Source organism: Ambystoma mexicanum, chromosome 3q (assembly GCF_040938575.1).
Source record: "Ambystoma mexicanum isolate Mex_15411 chromosome 3q, UKY_AmexF1_1, whole genome shotgun sequence".
Taxonomy (NCBI): Eukaryota; Metazoa; Chordata; class Amphibia; order Caudata; family Ambystomatidae; genus Ambystoma; species Ambystoma mexicanum.
In genome coordinates, this window is record NC_090926.1 from 1,095,619,373 (window position 1) to 1,095,639,216 (window position 19,844).

At 48.2% G+C, this 19,844-nt stretch overlaps 1 protein-coding gene across 1 annotated transcript in view; it reads right to left on the reverse strand.

Annotated features, from left to right (window-relative positions):
- The window catches only part of LOC138447638 (pre-B-cell leukemia transcription factor 1-like), a 345,584-nt gene that overhangs the window by 236,538 nt on the left and 89,202 nt on the right, over positions 1-19,844 (reverse strand). The window contains exon 2 of the mRNA XM_069603845.1: positions 18,564-18,637. Within this exon, the coding sequence (XP_069459946.1) occupies positions 18,564-18,637 (74 nt within the window). The remainder of the gene's footprint in view (positions 1-18,563; positions 18,638-19,844) is intronic.

Consider the following 19,844-nt stretch of genomic DNA (forward strand, 5'->3'; position numbering starts at 1 on the left):
CAACCCTCCCACCTGGTCCCAGTGATAGTTAACACCACTAGCAAGGCTTCTCACTAAGGAAGGTGTGGGGGTGGCCTTGAGGGGGCCCGGACCTCTACCCCGTGATGCAGTCTGCCCTGATACCAGGCATCAAGAAGGCTACAATGAGGTGGTTAGATGTGTGTGTAGTGCATCAAACTTGAAGTCACAATGGTGGTGCTTCAACAGGTGACCAGAAGGTATAATGTGCAAGACTGCTACGAGCTGTTCAATGATGCGGACACCAAAGATAAGGAGATACATCTCTGTAGGCACTCCGTAAATCTCCTGAAACAGTCATTAAGCCTGAACAGGATTATGGCATACACCACATGGCCTGGTTGAAAGTCAGAAGGGACCAGATCCTTTGAAATTGTGTTTGTAGTATGTCTCTCTTTTGACCTTCTTGCAGCGACCATGTGCCAGCCACAAAACATAGCATTTTTCATCATCACAAATGGTGCGGGAGCAGTGTAAAGTAGCAGAGTGATGATGGGCTCATCATTCATTTAATCAAATTTAAGATTTTTCGAATATTAAATCTGAAGTAGTTATTTTGCAGCACCTGCTGTAATAACGCAGCCTGCTGCTCGTAGAGGAGGCCTTCTACAAGCAGCAGGCTGCGTTATTACGGCAGTTGCTGGGTGTAAGTGTCTGATGTAATATTTCTCAGCCACTTGCTCACACCCAGCACCCGCCATAATAATGCAGCCTGCTGATTGCAGAAGGCCTTTTGAAAGGCCTTCTACGAGCAGCAAGCTGTGTTATTATGGCAGGTGCTGGGTGTGAGCAAGTGGCCGAGAATAATTTCTCCCGCCAGTTCGGGCAGGAGAAATATCAGACACTTACACCCAGCACCCAAACATACATGAAAAGGGCCCGGCACCCCCACCCAAACCTCCCCTACTGACTCCCTCGGCCTCCGTACCTCAAGAAAGTTAAGCCAGAGTGAGAGGGGGGCCGAGATCCTCCTCTCACGACGTGATGATGCTGCATCCGGGCTGGGCTGACAACACTGATACAATGTTTTTAGCCCAGCCGTGTGCTTCTGCCTCACCTGCAGTGCACAGAGGCAGAACTTTAAAAGGCACAACTTTTTTCTCTTTTTTGCTGTGGAAATTCATATCACAGTTGGTGCGACATGATTGTTAAAGTAAACAGCAAAACATATCACAAATTGTGATGCGATACCGGTTATTTTATGCCTTGCTACATACGGTGAGTAACTATTATACTCTTACATCCCCGTCCCCTTTCCTCCATACTTCTGGGATATTCCCAAGCACGCACCACAGCAAGTACTTCTTAAAGACAGCCTGGCCAAACTGGGCAACAGCCCTGGAGCTCAGGTCCAAGCAGCAATGCTTACAAAATGCTGATGGGGAAGCCCATGTAGCCACCTTGGCTATGGTTTCCCAAACATACTTTTGGAAGGCAACAGAAACCGCTTTGCCACGTACAAGATGGGCATGGATGCCTTATGGAGGTTGAAGGCTCTGAATGGTATAGGCTTCAGAAATGCAGGAGGCTATCCATCGAGAGATAGTTGCCTTGGAAGCTGGTTTCCCTTTCGAGTCCTCGAATGTAGGCCCTGAGTTCACTCGTTCTGTCGAGATAAAACTTTAAGGCTCACCTGATGTACCGGTTGTGTAAGATTCTCTCGGCATCAGATGCCGGGTTGGGGAAAAAAAAAAAAACAACAGGTAAGGAGATTGATTGGTTCAAATGAAAATTGGTAAACACCTTTGGCAGATAAGGATGAGTGCAGAGCATAATCTTATCCTTATGGAAGGTGAGGAACGGATGTTCCACAGAAAGAGGCTGGAGCTTACTCTCCTTGCCAATGTCACTGATCAGAAAGGTGACTTTCCACGAAAGGTATTTGAGATCTGTAGTGGCCCTAGGTTCAAATTGTTTATGGCACAACGCAGTGAGTAACACATTCAAATCCCACTTGGGTTGAGGAGTACGTACCGGCAGAAAAATATGCAGAAGACCCACAAAATGCCTTTTAATGACCGGATTTGTCAAAAAAAAGGAACAGTTGTCAGTGGACAGGCAGACCGCAATGGCATATAAGTAGGTCCTGCAAGACAAGACATGAATGCCATGAAGCTACTAGGTGAGACACGAATGAAAGACCAGTGTCGACCGTAGCGTGCCCGGGGTAAAGCTGTTTAGCTAAGCTCCAGTGGCAACAACAAAGCCATTTGCTCCAATATTGAGCCCTCATAGAAGGTTTTCTGGCCACTTGGATAATGCGCATATTCCAGGCCGCCAAGCTGGAGGATTGTGGGGAGGGTGCCACATCTGGTGATCTCACTAGTGAAGCAAGTTGGGAATCAATGGCAATCTGATCAAAGGAAGACTCGACAGATGCTGAAGTTCTGAAAACCAGAATCTGGCTGCTAGCAAGGAGCTATGAGTAGGAGAATGCAAAGAACAAGTTACTTATTTGTAACTGTTGTTCTCCAGCATTGGTCTGGCATGGATTCACATGCTCATGAATATTCCCCGTCGTCAGGTTGGGAATCCTCGGTAAAGAAAAAAAATCAGTTTCATTTCTGAACCGTCTTTCTCCTAATAACCAATCACTGATCTCTGGGTTATACTGCCCCCAGCCAATGACTGCCCTCTACCTAAGGCCCTCCTCTGGCAGCCATCTTCGGATTTGGAAGCACGTTAAGTGGCAGTAGGACCCATTGAATAGCCGCAGAGGGGTAGGAGGGAGGGTTCGCATGTGAATCCATGCCATACCCATGCTGGAGAACAACAGTTACAGGTAAGTAACTTGTTCCTTCTCCAGCATGTGGTCTGGCATGGATTCACATGCTCATGAATATAAGAATACATAGCAGTACACATGCACAACCACGGGAGGTGGCAAGGCTCAACATTAAGCATTTCATCAACTCAACATTAAGCATCTCTTATCTCCTCACCAGGCCCACTTTCAGGTGAACAGGTTGCGCAGCACTGCCTGGCCGACTCTAGACGCCTCCCTGGAATCCCGGTCGACGCAGTAGAATCTTGTGAAGGTGTGCGTCGACCTCCACGTAGCAGCCCTGCAGATGTCCAGCAGGGGCACACCAGATGGGAACGTCGTGGTAACAGCGATTGCTCTGGTCGAATGGGCTCTTGGACGGCCGGGCAACGGTCGGTTTGCCAACCGATGACGGTGCATAATGCAGCCGTAGAGCCATCTGGAAATGGAAGCCTTTGATAGGGCCTTCCTCTGGTTTACAGGTCCAAAGTTCACAAACAGCTGTGATGTCTTCCGAAAACTCTTTGTGCAGTCCATGTAGAACTTCAGCACTCTAGCTACATCCAGCGAGTGCAAAGTCCTCTCGGCCGGGGACGAAGGCGACGGGAAGAAACCAGGTAACACCAAGGGCGTGTTGAGATGGAAGTCCAACGGCACCTTGGGCATGAAGGAGGGGTGCGTCCTGAGCACCACCCTCGACTTGTGGAAAGTTGGGTATGGAGGCTTGCAAGAGAGGGCCTGGATCTCTCCCACTCGTCGTGCGGATGCGATGGCCACAGGAAACACTGGTTTCCACGACAGGAACTTCAACTGTGCCAAATGCAGAGGCTCGAATGGCAAGCCCATGAGCCTGGTCAGCACCATGTTGAGCTCCCACGCCGGGGCTGGAGCCTTTACCGGCGGAAAAGATCAGAACAGTCCCTTCATGAACTCCTTCACCAGGCGATGGGACCACAGGGATGAGCGTCCCGGAGTTCTGGTGTAGCGGGAGATGGCCGCCAGATGGATCTTGATGGAGGCATGGGCCAGCGATAGCAAGTATGGCAGCACTTGAGGGGCCGTAATCTGCAGAGGGATAATCTTCTGTGCTCAGCACCAGACAGAAAACCTCTTCCATTTATGTCCGTAGCACTTGAGAGTTGAGGACGCCCTGGCCTTTGCAAGCACTTCCTTGCAGTCCCCCTGGATATCGTACCCTCCAAACTCTAGTGCTGCAGGAGCCAGGCCTGCAAGTTCAGCGACCCCGGGTCGTGGTGGAGGATGGCGCCTCCTCTGGAGAGGAGGTCCGCGTCCGTCGGCAGTTTGACTGGGGGGCTGGGGGGGACGCTGACATGTCCAGAAGGTCCAGGAACCAGATCGGTCTCGGCCACGCCGGTGTGACGAGGATCATCCTGCACCAGGACCGTCTGAGTTGGTTGATGAGTCGCAGCAGCAACAGCGGGAGCGCATAGAGGAACAGGCCGTCCCAGGGGAATGAGAAGGCATCGCCCATGCTCCCCGGCTGGGGAAACCTGCTGGTAAACATTCGGCACTTGGGGTTCGTCGCAAATAAGTCGATCTGGGGATTGCCCCATCGTTGGAATAGCAGGTCCACTTGATCCTGTCGTAGCTCCCACTCGTGGCACAAGCGCAGCTCCCTGCTGAGTCAGTCGGCAATGGTGTTCTTTATCCCTGCCAGATGGAAGGGTACCAGAAACATCCCTTGAGCACCGGCCCAGTGCCACCTTGGATAGGGCTGGGGATCTGGTGCCTCCCTGCTTCCGGATGTAGAACATTGTGGTGGTGTGGTCTGTGAAGATCCACACCACCTTGCCCTTGAGGGACGGGAGGAACGACCTACGGGCCCAGAACACGGCTTGGAGTTCCAGGACGTTGATGTGTAGTGACCTCTCCTCTGGGAGCCAAAGGCCTCGCGCGGAGATCTCTGGTATGCGCGAGGCATCGTCTCCAGGTGTGCCGGGGGCTGGAAGTGCATACCTGCCACGAGATGCGCGTGCGGGTGCCCCCACCACCGGATTGCTTGGCGGAAGGTCTCGTTGGGCGATATCCTGTCTTCGAAGCTGCCCGCCGCTTGAATCCAACGGGCGTCGAGAAACTGTTGCAGTGGACGCATCCGCAGCCTGCACAAGCGTACGAGGTAGAGGCACGAGGACGACATGCCGAGAAGTGACTTGATGGACCTCAACCAGGCCACGTCCATGGCCAGCAGACGCTGCACCTTGCCCAGGATGGCCTTCGTCCTTTCCTCAGACGGCGATGCCAGATGCGCCACTGTGTTGAGATTGGCTCCCAGGAACAGTGCGACGGGACCAGGTGGGATTTGGGAAAGTTGATGGAGAATCCCAGGTCTGAGCAGCTGGACGGTCTTCGCTGTGTGATCTATGGCGAGCTACCTTGTCCTTACTCAGATTAGCCAGTCGTCCAGGTTGGGGTAGACGTGTATCCCCTGCAGGCGCAGCCACCGGTGCGAGGCACTTGGTGAACACCCTGGGTGCAGACTTCAATCCGAACGGGAGGGGCTTGAACTGGTAGTGCCGTCCTTGGACCACGAACCTGAGGAACTTTCGGTGTCCTTTTAGAATGGGGATGTGGAAGTATGCATCCTCCAAATCCGACGACAACAGGAAATCACCCTCCTCCAGCTGTCCCAGCACGTGCTGGAGCGTGACCATCCGGAACTTCTGTGCCTTGATGTACTTTTTCAGTCGTTGCAGGTCCAGGATGGGGCGCCATCCTCCTGTCTTTTTCACAAGGAAGTACCTTGAGTATACTTCGGAGCCCTGGAGCCTCTTCGGGACGAGGTCAATGGCACCTTTTTTGAGCATCGCCCTTACCTCCAATAGCAGTTGAGGGACGTGATTTTCCTTCCTGGCCACAGGTGGAATGCAGGGGCCCTTATTTAGAAATTCGAGGGCGTGCCCCTGGGCCAGGGCGTCCAGCACCCAACGGTCAGTGGAGATGGACTCCCACACACTGACGAACTTCGCCAGCCGGCCTCCCACCGGGGTGCTTCGGTGGGGGCCCTGACACCGCTGTCGGTTCAATCTTGCTTGGGGGACACCTTGCTGCCTTGGCCTCCCTGGCGACGACGGTGGGGTCCACCTGACTTGCCTCATCCTCTATAGGCTTCCTGCGACGAGGAGCGGGCCGCTTGGCGATACGTAGAGGAGCCACCGCCGAATCCCTTGGAGGCACCCTGCTTGCCTCTGGTGCTCCGAAAGGACGGCCTTCGTTGCCGGATGAATGCCTAGGGCCTTAGCTGTCTCCGTGTCTGCCTTGATGGCTTGGAGGGACTCATCCACTGTTTTCCCCAAACAGATTGTTCCCGTCGAATGGCATGTCCAAAACCTTGGCTTGTACGTCCAGGCGGAAATCCGTCGCCTTGACCACCCTCGTTGTCTAAGGCAAACGCCGTTGCCTAGCTGGTGGAAACCGGTGTCGGCAATGTCTGTTGCCACCGTAATGGCATGGTCCGACGCCACTTCGTCGTCTTGCAAGATAGATCTCCAGGGCCTCGGCCCTCTTGTCATCCGGTAGGAAGTCCAACAAGGGGGCGATCTTGTACCATAACTCCCTGTCCTAGCGGGCCACGATCGCGAGGGCATTGGCCGCCTTAATCGTTGTTGCCGCTGACGAGATAACTCATCGTCCCATTGCATACAGCTTCTTTCCTTCGCTGTCCGGCGGGGAAGTTGACGTTGAGGCCGATGCCCCCTCCACCCCCGCTTTCTTGGCTGCCGCTGAGACGACCGAGTCAGGGGTCGGTTGCACAAAGGGGCCGCGTCGGGGACCCGGTACTTCTCGTACCGATCCCTCTTGGCAGGCGTCATAGACCGGTTCTTGAGAAGGGCGAGACCCTCGTCCCAGATGTCATTCAGTAGAGGCACGGCGAGGACTGTCTTCCTCTTGGCCTCGCGCAGTTGGTAAAGGAAACCTTCCTTCTCTTCGGGGCAGAGCTGAAAAAGCTTGGATGCCCTGGCGATCATTGCATGGAAAGATCCGATCTAGTCGGGCGGGGAGGCCCGGGCTGGGGCGATGGGAGCTCCGTCCTGTCGCCACCGCCGTCGTCGGTACCCGTCATGGCCGCGTCCGTTCCCGTGTCATCCCCAGGGACGGGGGACGTGGGTAAAGGCTGAGCAGGCCATGAGGGCTGAAAAGGCAGGGCTGGAGGGATCCATCTTCTCTTGTTCGGGGGGGCTTCCTGCCGGGCCTGGCTCCAGCTCCTCCGTCGAACCTGGTTCCGGATCCTTTGTCGGTGGTAAGGGCATCGCCCTCATCTCGTAACATAAGCATTGTATCGCCAACAAAATGGCCGCCGAGCTATCCTGCGGCTCCGGAAGCGACGGGTGACTGGGACCCTCGCTGGTGCCGCCGTCACTCTCGTCATCACCTTTGTCGGGATCCCTCCCGTGGGGACGGGCCTCTTCGACGCCCTCGTCAAGGCCCTCTAAGACTTCTACCAGCTCCTCCTCGGATACTGTGTCTGTGTCCACAATGGCCACCGCCCCATCTTTTTCCGCCGGGGTCTTCACAAGGGTCTTTTCGATGGGTCTGAAAGAGGCTTCCCTCCGCGGAGGCAGGGAGACTCTGGGCCCCGAGGTCGCCTCCACTGGTGTAGCCTCCACAGGCTGCGCCAGGGCCGCCGCGACTTCCTCGATGGAGGCCTTGGCCGGGTGAATCAAGGCCTTCACCACTTTGGGGTGTGCTTGAGGCCTTCACCTTGGGGGGAGGGTCACCTTCGGCTGAAGGCTTCGAGATCGACCGGGGCCTCTCCAGATGCTTACCCGGGTTCTCAGATTTCCTCTTCCCCGAACCAGAGCGTTGGCTCGTGGTTGATGGTGCCGGGGGAAGGCGCACCCTGCCTGGCAGCCGAAGAGCCCGACCATTCGGCACTCCTGGTGCCCGAGGACTCGCAATGCTTTGCCTTCTGTTGGGGCCCCGTCGCCGGGCCGCCCTCACAGGACTTAGAAGACTGCTCGGACTTCTTCTCACCTGACGGGCTCTTTCCTTCCAGCCAGTTGGAGAGACGAAGGCGTCGGTCCCCGATGGTCCATTCCGACATGTTGCTGCAAAACGCACAGTCCTTCTCCACGTGCGTTTTGTCCTCATGAAGGCAGTAGAGACATTGAGTGCTCGTCCTCCTTGAACACATTCTGCAGCTGGCATCCAGGGCAAACCCTGAACAGCTTTCCGGGCGTCGAGCTTCCTTTCTCCTGGGCCATGTTCGGGTAGGCCGCAGAAACTTCTGGAATCCTCCAAGAAGCATAACTCGATGAAATCTTCACCCTTGAGGGGCTTAGAAAAAAATCTGACACGGATCCCTGTTAATCGGATGTAGAGACGGTGGAGCATGAGGCTCTATATGACCGAAAAATTAGAAATTCTCTTTGAAAAAGTGCGGAAACGCAGCAAAAGCTCGAGAGCTAAACACAAGGACTCCCAACACTTGAGTGTGCAGTAAAAATCTGAAGATGGCTGCCAGAGGCGGGGCTTAGGGAGAGGGCAATCATTGGCTGGGGGCAGTATGACCCAGAGACCAGTGATTGGTTACTATTGAGAAAGACACATCAGAAACTAAACTGATACTGATTTTTTCTTTAACAAGGATTCCCGGACTGACGACGGGGAATATTCATGAGCATGTGAATCCATGCCAGACCCCATGCTGGAGAACATAAAAAATGTTACATGAGTAGGTACGATAAGGGGCTACTAAGTATTGAGACCCTAAGCATTTTGGTGATTACACCCGGACCTGTGTTCAATGGTGTAATCAAACCCTTGGAGGCCGATTGACCACCTTAACAATGTTGGTGTTTCCCCCCTTCATCTGCATTAAACATCTCAAGGGTCCGTCTGAATAATGAAAGTAGAACCATAAAAGTATGGCCCAAACGTCTTCAGAGACCATACAACGGCAAAACATTCACATTCAATAGTTGCCCACCATGTCTCACGGTCCTTCAGTTTCCTACTGATGAAGCGGTTAGGGTGTTCCCTGCCATTCTCATCCAGTTGACTCAAAACTACACATATCCCTGTGTTAGAAGCAACTGTCAATACAATGAAGAATTCAGGAGCTCTTAAAATTGGAGCTTGATAAAGGGCTTTATTCAGTCCTTCAAAAGCCATAGTGCACTCATTCCACCGGTCCTCAAGGAATTTGTGCGAAATGAGAACACATTCAAGGGAGAAGCTATGGTCCCATCGTTCTCTATAAGTTTCTGTAATACCCAATGAGACCTAGGGAGGCTCTCACTTGGGTCTGAGTAGTAGGGTAGCCCAGCCTTGTACAGCTTGTACTTTGCTAGGTAATAGCCTTATTTCACATACTCCTTCCTCATGCCAGAGATGGACCAGTTTGCTCTGACCAATTTGACGTTTACTAGCCTGTCGCGCTCACCTGATTCCCACGGAGGCGTGGGTCTGGCTTCGAGTGCTGATGCTTCTTCAATGGTGAAGCGCAGGACTCTGAAGATGGACAGGAAGGGCCCCTCTACTCTGGCTTTTCTGGCTCGCAGGAATATTCCCCTGTGCGTGAAAAGGGAGTATTACCTACTGACGGAATAATTATCATGCCTCACACTCCCTTCCAACCCTCCACGATACCCTTCCACGATTCCCTGTGAAGTCTCACCTTAGGGTCTGGAAGGATGAGTTTTCCATCCTGCTTCTGATGCTGGGGCGCGTTGAAACCCAGTTACTTCACTGGATTGAGGTTTGATGGGAGTTCAAAATAAGCTTGACTATTCAGGTGAGGCGCTGTAAGAGTTCTGTTGCAAGTTCAAAAGTTCAAGCTTAATAATAATGTTCATTGTCTTATTGCAGGAAGCGCTAATGCTTATGGCTTTTTCCCCTTAGGGGCCGGGGTTCGGAATGCCGGAGATATGGCGCCGACCCGAAGCGAAACGTGCAGTTCCAGTAAATGACAGGTAAGTTCTGGATGAGCGTTCAGGTAATGTCTTTGCATTCGCTCATTCGATGTCTGTCTTTTTTCCCCATAGGGGCCGGGGTCCGGAATGCCAGGGAGTGGCAGGACCCGAAATGAAATGGGAATGACCCAACAGGTAAGTCTTAGAAGGAAACTGAGCTTTTCCTATTCCCTTCCTTCTCTCACCTTGTTTTCTGGTCTTTTTCTCTCTAGGCTCTGGGAAGTGGGTGCGGATCCGGATGATCGCTGCTGAAGAAGGAGGCGCCCAGGAAAGGTGAGTGAAATGCAGCGCTGCAGCGATCGAAGCGAAATGCTTTTAAAATGATGTCTTCCCTTTCAGGATCGTCGGTGTGAGGTCTCCGTGATGCAGCTTTAGCAGGTAAGGTCTTCTTTCTCTCCAATTCTCTTTTATCTCCCTTTGCAGGCGACCCAGGATGCGGACAGGCGTGGCTGAAGTCCAGATGCAGGAGCTGACACGGTGAGCGTCCAGCTGCGAGGAGCAGAACAACGCGAAGCGTGAGTTGCTGATCGGGCGTGGTTTAAATAGCTTTGGAAGAAGTTCCAGGTATGTATCCTTCCACCGATCAGGTATGTATCCTTCCCCGACCACACCCAGGTGGGAATTAGTCCCACAGGTAAAGTAGTTCCATTCAGGCCTCAAGAGGGCCTGGATGTAGCAGCATGGTCTGCTTCAGGTAAGTGCACATTAAAACACTTGAACACATGTCTAGCTTTATGAGCCTGGCGCCTAAGGCGCCAGGACAGGGGTCCAACATGAGCCTGACGCCTAAGGCGCCAGGACTGTGTCCAAAGGGCCCCAACTTGGGCCCGCTGGCACTTCCCTGGGGGGAATGATGCCTGCCTCTGGGGTTGCTGGGTTGGACCTGGCTCCTTGGAGGTAAGCATCATGACATAGCCTTTATGGTCAGATGGGCATGTTGCAGATGCTCATCGCAAGTGGGGCTGAACACTGCAATGTTATCCAGGTATGCCATGCATAAGTCCCCTAATCCATTCAGAACTTAATACACCATCCTTTGAAATGTAGCAGGTGCATTTTAGTCCAAAGGGCATAACCTTAAACTGGTAGAGGCCTCCTGGGGTGGAAAATGCAGTTTTCTCTTTGGCATGGTCTGTCGGAGCTATTTGCCAATAGCCTGAGGTCAGGTCAAATGTACTGAAGAACTTGGCTGAACCAGGTTTGTCCACCAGCTTATCTGTCCTGGGTAAGGAATGGGCATCAGTCGTGGTGACTGCATTAAGAGCACTACAGACCACAAAGAATCTCAACTCTTTGGTTCCTACTTTTAGTACCAGTATAACTGGACCAGCCCATGAACGTGTGGGTGGCTGAATAATCCCAAGATCAAGCATCTTCTTGACCTCTTCCTTTATGTGGGATCTTACATAATCCGACATTCTGTACACCCTGCTTTTGACAGGGAACTGTCACCAGTGAGAATATCATGCTGGCCCCAAGAGGTCAAGCCTGGTGTCAGCGAGAACAGGGAGGAAAACTGCAACAGGAGTGCCAGGCTCTGTTTAATCAGAATCAAATCTGAAAAGAGTTTTATTCCTTCAATTGTCTCATCTCCGGGTCCCCCGAGGAGATAATGGAGATGTTTGCTCTCCTCTTATTGATCAGAGGCTAGAAGCAAAGCTCCCAGTACTTGTCTGGAAAAATAAGCCTTCAGACCGTTAGTGTGATAGACCTTAGGGGCCTCCTTGGTATTGCCCAAGTCCACAAAATAATTGACCTCTCCAAGTTTAGCCACAATCTTGAAGGGTCCAAGTCTGCTTGTCCTACAAGGCGTTCTGCCTTGTAGGTTCCATAACCAAGACAAGCTGGTCTGGAGTAAACAGCACCATATTGGCCTTCTGGTCATGCCAATGTTTCACTAGAGCCCAAGCTGCTTTCAGGTTATCTGAAGCTTCTGTCATGAGGGCCATCTTCTTCCTGAGGCCTAGCACATAGTCAGACTCTCACTGGCTGTAGGGAAGGAGCATTCTCAGACCCTTCCTTGATCAGGCCAAAGGGCCGCTGACCGGATGACCATATAGAAGTTCAAAGGGGCTGAACCCGACCCCTGCTTCAGGAACTTCTCTATAAGCAAAGAGAAGGCATAGCAGTAGAAGGTCCCACTTTCTTCAAAGGGGCTCCTCTAAAGCACCCATCATGCTCTTCACAGTTCTGCTAAACCTCTCCACCAACCCATTTGTTAGGGGATGGTAGGCTGTTGAGAACTTTTAAGTCACTCCACAGTTCTTCCACATGGTCTGCATGTAGTAGGGCATAAAATTGGATCCTCGTCATAGTTGACTTCCTTATGAAAAAGCCTGAAGTGAGGCATATGTGGCAGCTCTTACAGAATTTCGCTACATTAGCCTCCATCTTGGGCCAGTAGAAGTACAGCAATAACCTCTTTAGTCCTCTTGAAACAGCCAAAGGAATCTCATGTGGCAACTGTAAGAACCGTCTCACCTCCCGGGGCACTATCAGTCCCCTGGGGTAGTTTCAGTAGGTTCACTGTAGAGGAGGCATCCTCCCAGTAAAGCCTATGTTTCCCTGGCTCTTGCCTTTTCAGCTGGGTAGCGGTATGCTGGCGCAGACCTTCTAGAGAGGAACACACCCATTGTCCTCTGCTGAAGTCTGCCCCGGAGGGTCCACCTTCTGCAAGTAAAGTCTGCAGCTCAGGATGGTGTCTAGGATGATCCAGACCTCCAAAGCAGGGAATGTTTTCTTCCAGCTCTAAGTCACCAGTAGCTGTCTCTACAGAGTTTGGTTGGTCTTCCCACTCGGCCTCAGCTGGAGAAGGGGTTGCATGGGTGACCTGGGACAGTCCTCTCGAGGATGTTCTTGTCCTGTAAACATATTTAGGGTGGAGACCTTTTCCTGCCAGAGACTTTGGATTTCTCCGGTCTCTTTTTCTAGGGAATAGAAGGGTGGCCTTCGAGGGGACTGGGGGTATTGCAAATCACCTCAACCTCAAACAGAGTCTCACGGTTGCCTCTCTGGCCAATCTGGTTTGCTCCTGCTTTTTTGCTGGGAGGCCTGTGGGTACTAGATAGAACTCCAAGAGTTTTCAAATCATTTCCCAACAGGACACTCTACCTGGCAGTTCATTCGGCACAGTCATATTATTGCACTGGATGAGAGCTGGCAGAATAGGAACCATTTTGATCCTGCCTCCTGCAAGTTTAGTGGAACCTTAACCACATCCACAGGTTTGAAAAAGCTTTCCCCTACCACTGTAATGCTTGCCTGTGTCTGATGGCAGGGGTTTCCTGATCATTTACATGAACACTGTCCTTATAATATTCTTTTGCGTAATCTGGTATGGAGTTGTACACATCCTCATTCTGTTGTTCCCACAGACCCAAGGACACTAAAGAAACACTGGCTTGAACTCCAATGGGGTCTTCAGCCAGTAATTGAAAGTGTGCACTTGCCATTTCAGCTTCTCCCTCAGGGGTGAAGGCTAAGGAGGCAGTGCGGACCCCTGAAGGTTTACCCTTACATCTGGGATCCCCTTTAACATGATCTATAGACCCACATACAAAACATTTCCCAAATGTTCTTTGAAATGGGGGTTTGTTGACCCCCGAATGGTTTGGCACCAGAGGTTTCACTAGCCCTACCAGGTTTCCCATGGAATTTACCCTTGCTAGGTTTGTGGCCCTCTTTTGGATGGTTGAAATTAGACTTCTCGTTGCCCTCTTCCTTTTTGTGAGTTGCCCCATGGTCCTTATGAGTGGCCCTGTTGGCTACCAACAAGTCAGCAGCCTGTGCTAGCTTTTTGGGATCAATGTCTTGCGTCAGCCAAGTGCTGTCTCTGCTCAGAGCAGGCATCAAAAATAGATTCCAACAAAAAAAAAAAAGAAGAACGGTTCCTCATTCCTTCAAAAGGATTTCACTCAGTGCCTCTTATACCAAACATCTAGGTTTTCCAAACCTAGACATACCCAGGTAGCCCTGCAACGGGTACATCAGTCATTTTCAGGGTCCTTAAACCTCTTCAGGTACTGGGAAGGAGTTTCTCCAAATCTGGTTATTAATGCCAGCTTTACTGATTCAGAATCCTTTCTTTCAAGGGCACCCAACTCCATCACAGCCATTCAGGGGGAGCCTAGACATGAGCCAATTAATTAAAATAATTCCCACCGATTCCTTGAAGACCATGGGTGTATTCAAACGTACCCAGCCAACCCAACACATCAGGTTTAGGTTCATACATACTCACTGCTTCTTTAGGCAGGTGGGGGCCCCTTAGGACTAGCAGGCCTAGATGACCCTGAAAGAGCAGCAGAATCAAAGGACATCCCTTCTCATATCCATTTCATGTTGCATCACTCTTAGTTTCACCTCTTGATGTTTAGTTTCAGCTTGGGCATTTAGTTGTTTGAACTCCAACTCTAATCTTAGCCTTTCAAGAAGGAAAAAGGGTAACTTCCATGCCCTGACACTTGAAATGGCTCAACACTTGACATTTGAGAAATGCTGGAGAGGGTGTGGATTTAGAGGAGCTACACTGCACACATGCTTAGATTGGAGTGCCATGGAAGTTCCTTCATGGAGGGTAGCCCTGAACACCCAATCAGTCATGATTTCAGTACAATCCAGGGATGTACTGGTGGAAAAGTCACTAGAAGAGTAGATTCCTCCGAGTCACTTTTTCATTACAAGTCTACTCTTGGTAAGCAACCTGCCCATTAGTTCACTATGGGACAGAGAAGAGGGTCCCATGAAAGTTATATGGTAAGGCAGGGTAAAGCACATTATAGCGCTAGAAAAGTTGATGGCCAACATAATCAAATGGACACATTTAATGCAAATTATTAACCACTCTTAAACTATGTAGATCTACCTAGCACGCTTATGTCCTGTTCACCTAAGTTCTACAGTAGTAGGGTATTCCACTCTCGGATGTGATGAGGGCATGTTGGGATTATGGTGGCTCCTCTATTCTCAAGTAAAGCTCTTTGTGAACCAGGTGCCAATCACTGCTTGCTAGAAAATGTTGGACATTAGATATTTGATTTAATTGATAATTCAGAGTCTTTTCTATGTATGTAATGAGAGGGCCAAGAGAAGCGTGAGCATATGGTAGTTTATGTGTATTAAATAATAGACATGCAATGTGAAACCATTAATAGGTTTGCCAGAGGAAGCTCATTAAGGTTGTATATACCATTTAAGAAATAAAATGGTTTCACAAATTTAGTAAATTGATAACTGGAAAATGCCCAGGTTTTCACATTCTTATCTTGTCACAATACTACTCAGTGTGCTCAGGTATCAGTCTAACATGAATAAAGAGGCAGATATGGGATATCAACGAGCTTCAATAAAATAAAGCCCTGACCCCATAACTGGAATAGAATGCAACATAGCACCCCCAATGAAACTCTTTTTGCAGCATAGGCCATTTTGTCTCTCCACTTAAGATACACCCCCCTTGTTGGCTAGTCAGACAGACAATTGACATCAATGACAAGTAGGCTACATACTGTATATTTGACAGGTGAAGATAATAGTGTATGACAAAACCATAATCAAGGCCATGGCAGACAATGGTAGTATGCTAAAATAAAATTCGGTAATGCAGACTGGAAATTGCAAATCTGTCAAAGTGAACATCTTCTCAGGCATGAAAGGAAAGCTGCTACGTAACCTCTTGGCCTCAAGGTTTTTTTAAAATCTGTATTTGCTTTAAAAGATTCCTTAAAATGGCAGCCTCCCGAGCAAATAGGGTCTAGAGAACTGCCTGGATTACCAATTTGAATCTTTGGTAAGGTTGCTTCAAGCATCCAGATTTGATACATGCAAAAAGTATGCGAGATAACCACAAGGAGTCAACTCAGAACAATCCCTGAAAAGAGGCTGCATCCCTTAAACCATTTATTTTCTTAAAACTACTCTAAATGAACTTTAAAAAGGTTACTGCCATTGTAAAGAAAGTCGCTTATAAATTAGCAATTTCTTACCTTGGCATTTTTCCCTTCTTGTAGCCCCTTAATCCACCAATCAGAAGTTTGGAACGGCTTGGGAAGGCCTGCTCACCTCCTGAAGGCACGTCAATGAAATCATCTGGAAAATGGAGTCGAGGAATTTAAAGAAGGGAACATTCTGGCATTTCTCTTTGCACATTCTGTTGCTCAGATACTTCCAGGGAAAGCTAGATTCATCAATCTAAAAAGATTGAATCAAAAAAATGGAATAGAAGTGGGGGCATGGGGGTCAATCACCTCGCAACCTCTTCACGAAACAGATGGGTGATCGGTCTAGAAAAAAGACGGAAAGGGCGCCAAGATGAAAGAATACCTGCAGGTAGATGAAAAGTAAATACTTGCTTCCTGCCTGCAGATTGCTTTAGATCAGCTAAATGGATGCTTGATACTATTTCTGCATTCTGCAGGAATACTATAAAAAAAGGCAGGCCAATTTATTTATTGGAGATTTGTAAAGCACCCAATGCAAAAAATAACCGTTTAAGAGGCAAAGACTATGAATCCTTATTTGGACACAATTGTAACTGTTTTTAAATAATAGCCAGCACAACAATCTACCAGTGATGCATGGGGAATAGGTAGTTAGACTGGAGGACTCGACGCAAGCCCACTGAAAAAGTATGCAAGTAATATAACCGATGAAATGAACACTTTGAGGTCAACCTCAGAATTTAGTTGACTAAAAGTATTATGAAAACAATTAGAAAAGCTGCAAAGTAAGATAGAATGGTCTCTCTTTTACAGGTTTGGTCTCCAACAATTGACATTAAAAAAAAGAGATAGGCACTTTAAACGTGAAGAAAATGCTAGTCAAGAATTGTAGACAAAAATACTGACATTATACATTTGCAGTGTGGAGTAGAACGCATTGAATGGTGCAATGGCCGCTCTAACATTTTTCACAGCATACCACAGAGAAATACCTTAGTATTCAATTGTGAAGCTGCCACTTATTTGCCAATGATCTGTACGGTTTGAATTAGCCAGGCCTCGGCTACAGACCAAAGCTTTTAATTTGATCATCAGGAAAGACTAACTTTGCTGTATACAGTGGGCTGTCCATGTTAAAACAGACTTAAGTTTCTCCCTCTGTTCTACTGAATGGGTCCATACAGACCTGTACCTCTGAGACATGATTGGGTCACTTCAGTCCAAGCATTTTGGACAGGTATCCTCTTTCAGGAGTCTCCAAAGAAGCCAAAACAGGTCACATCACAGTACAGCAAGTCTTGATATGGAAACAGCCTCACAGCAGGACACATCCCTATGCCTTTTCAGGAAGAGTGTATAAATGAGACTTTCCATCATGACATCTTGACTAATTTAACACCAACTATCTCTGTCCATGTGCAAGATAGCTATGTGATAACAGAAAACCTTTCCCAATTAACCTGCCAAAAAAGCACAATAGTTTTACATCCAAATGTGATCTTTTCCCACCAGGTGAAAAAGAAAATAAGGAATCAGATTAAATTTCACATTAAACAAAGACAAATAATCCACACAATGATCTCAACATTGACTGCAGACTTCTAAACTTCTCTATGCAAAAGTACGTTTTTAAAGCACAATTTCAGTATCTTTCATAAGCCCATGGAATGTGAACGCATTGTCTGAAGGATAATACTAAGCATTTTTCCTCCCCCCAGATTTAGCCTCCGCTCCGTGCCATCTCTAACAAACTCTGTAGCAAAGGTCTGAAAATACAACTATGCATTATGAACGGTTGAATGCCCCGATTTTCACACTGTACGAGTGTCCAACTTACAAAAAGATTATTTTCAGGATGCTGAAAGCTAGATGAGACCTTAACCTTGAGAGAACCAGCTGTGACCTTTGTGGAGCCATTTAAATAGCAGGATTGCTCTCAACATTGAGAGCATCAGCGAATGACTGGCAGATTCAAAGCCAACCACCAACTGATAAAGATGCCCTTAAAAAATGTCTACCCTGCCAAAGGTCTCAGGAAAGTTTAGTCATAGACAGGTCAAGGTTCCCTGCTGAGAATGGAATACTGGAGGGCCCTAAAAGAGACAAAGCACAATAGGTTAACTACAGTCAGAAAGAAAATGTTACACACAGTAGTGTAGAAGACCCTTATACAAGTCCACTTTACATACTCCCTGCTTTACATTGGTTAATGTTACTCCTTACACCTATTCCAATGCTTTGTTATGCCTTTCATATATTGCTAGATGGACCATGTTATGACTTGCTGTATGTGGCTTGATTTTTTGCAACTGCTTCCATTTCTGGGTGGGCTCTTTTGCCTAACTTTGTTTTTGGTAGTCAGAGGTACTTCCAAAGTCCTACGCGACACTCAAACGCACAATAAGAATACAAACTCTGCGGCTTGTGCATACAAACCTTAAACATACATCCAAACAAACACCAAACACTACAAACTCCACAATCAATCTGTAGTCCCAATCTATGCCTCCTAGCACCATTGGCACCACATGCATGAACACAACAACAAAGATCCCTGTATTGCACTAACCCAACGCAAGCCAAGACATGGCAGTCTCCCTGGAGGCATTGAAAGTGCAGGAGTTACGTACCCCTTTTTTTTTTACAAATTGTAAAGAGGCCCGGTAATTGTATTACAGCGATAATGGTTTTGTCCTATGTACAAGGTTGTCTCAAAGAACCTTGTGCCATCACAAACAAACGAAACACAATAAGGCATATGCTAAAGGTTAATTGTTTGGATTTCCATGGATTAGATCACTGCTGAACAGAAATTACAAGCTTAATGTTTCATATTTACCATTACCAGAGTTCACTCTTAAAATGTAAGGAAAAGGTCATTTTTGCTAATGAGTCAAGAAACCAACTCACCTGTTTTTTCTTTGATCTCACACAGCACACTGAAGAGAGCAGGTTTCATCCTGTGACAGTTTAAGGCGTGCTTTCTAAAGAAATAAAAAAGCCCAGAAATTGATTAAAATATGATATCGTAAACCAAGAATAAAGACATTTAAAAAGATACAACATTTTCATAATACCCACATTGAAATAGATCGAACAATTAAGTCAGAGCCATCGCCAAAGTCCTACATGTCACGTCAACCTACGTCCATCCATTTGACCCAAGTAGAGGCAATTCTAAAGGATGCAGTTTAAATTGTTTTATATAAGAGTTTGCATTACATTTGCTTACATCAGTAGCAATAAGGAAAATGAAGACTTAAACAATAAAAACAATACCGGGTGTGCAGGACAATGATATGCAAGATGGGTTTAATACCCAGTCATGGCGACTCAGCCCTTCATTTTCCCGGATCGATACATTGTGTGCCACAAGTGAGTAATAATGGAGACAAAGATTAAAGTCATTATGAACTGGAAGAATTTGGTATGAAATGCAATACAGATTACCCAACTATTTGAAGAAGTCTAGTTGGGTATTTCGATGTATTACAATGTAACTGACTGAATATGAGGAAGTTACTTATGGCAATACAAGCTCTCCATTATGGTTATTTTCATTCTATCCATAAACACTACAACACAATACATCTGAGCTGCACCCGCAGCACATTTACATTTCAAACAATTCTTGCCAGAAATAGCCATTAACATATACAAATCATTACAATCACAAATGATTTAGCAGGCCCCATCTTACATACTTTTTGAATGCCGGCAGCAACAGGACAGACAATAAGAAGCATTAGCAAAGCCAACCGTTTTGACTGGTGTACATGTAGCTGATGGGAATTTGCCAACCAATGGCCAGAATCTTAGGTTTTCCAGCTGGGTGCATACGGCAGTGCCGAAGACTGGCAAATTCCCATCTGCTACCTATACAAGTCAAAACTGTTAGCTTTCCTAATGTGTGTTTTCAACAGGGCTTCTAATCCAAGAGCACATGCGAGGACACATTGTCACATGTTGCAATGCCAATAATGGGAGAAGGTTGGTAGATAAAAGCACTTCTATTAAATTATATAAATTAAGTGGTTGACTTATTTCACTAGGAACTCATTTACAGCAGCTACTAACTCTCAGAAAACTGCAGAGAAATAACACTGGTAGACTTCGCTGAATTACAGATATCCAAGAGGAACGTTAGGGAGTGGCAGATAATGGGCAGGGATGGCCATATGAATTGGCGTG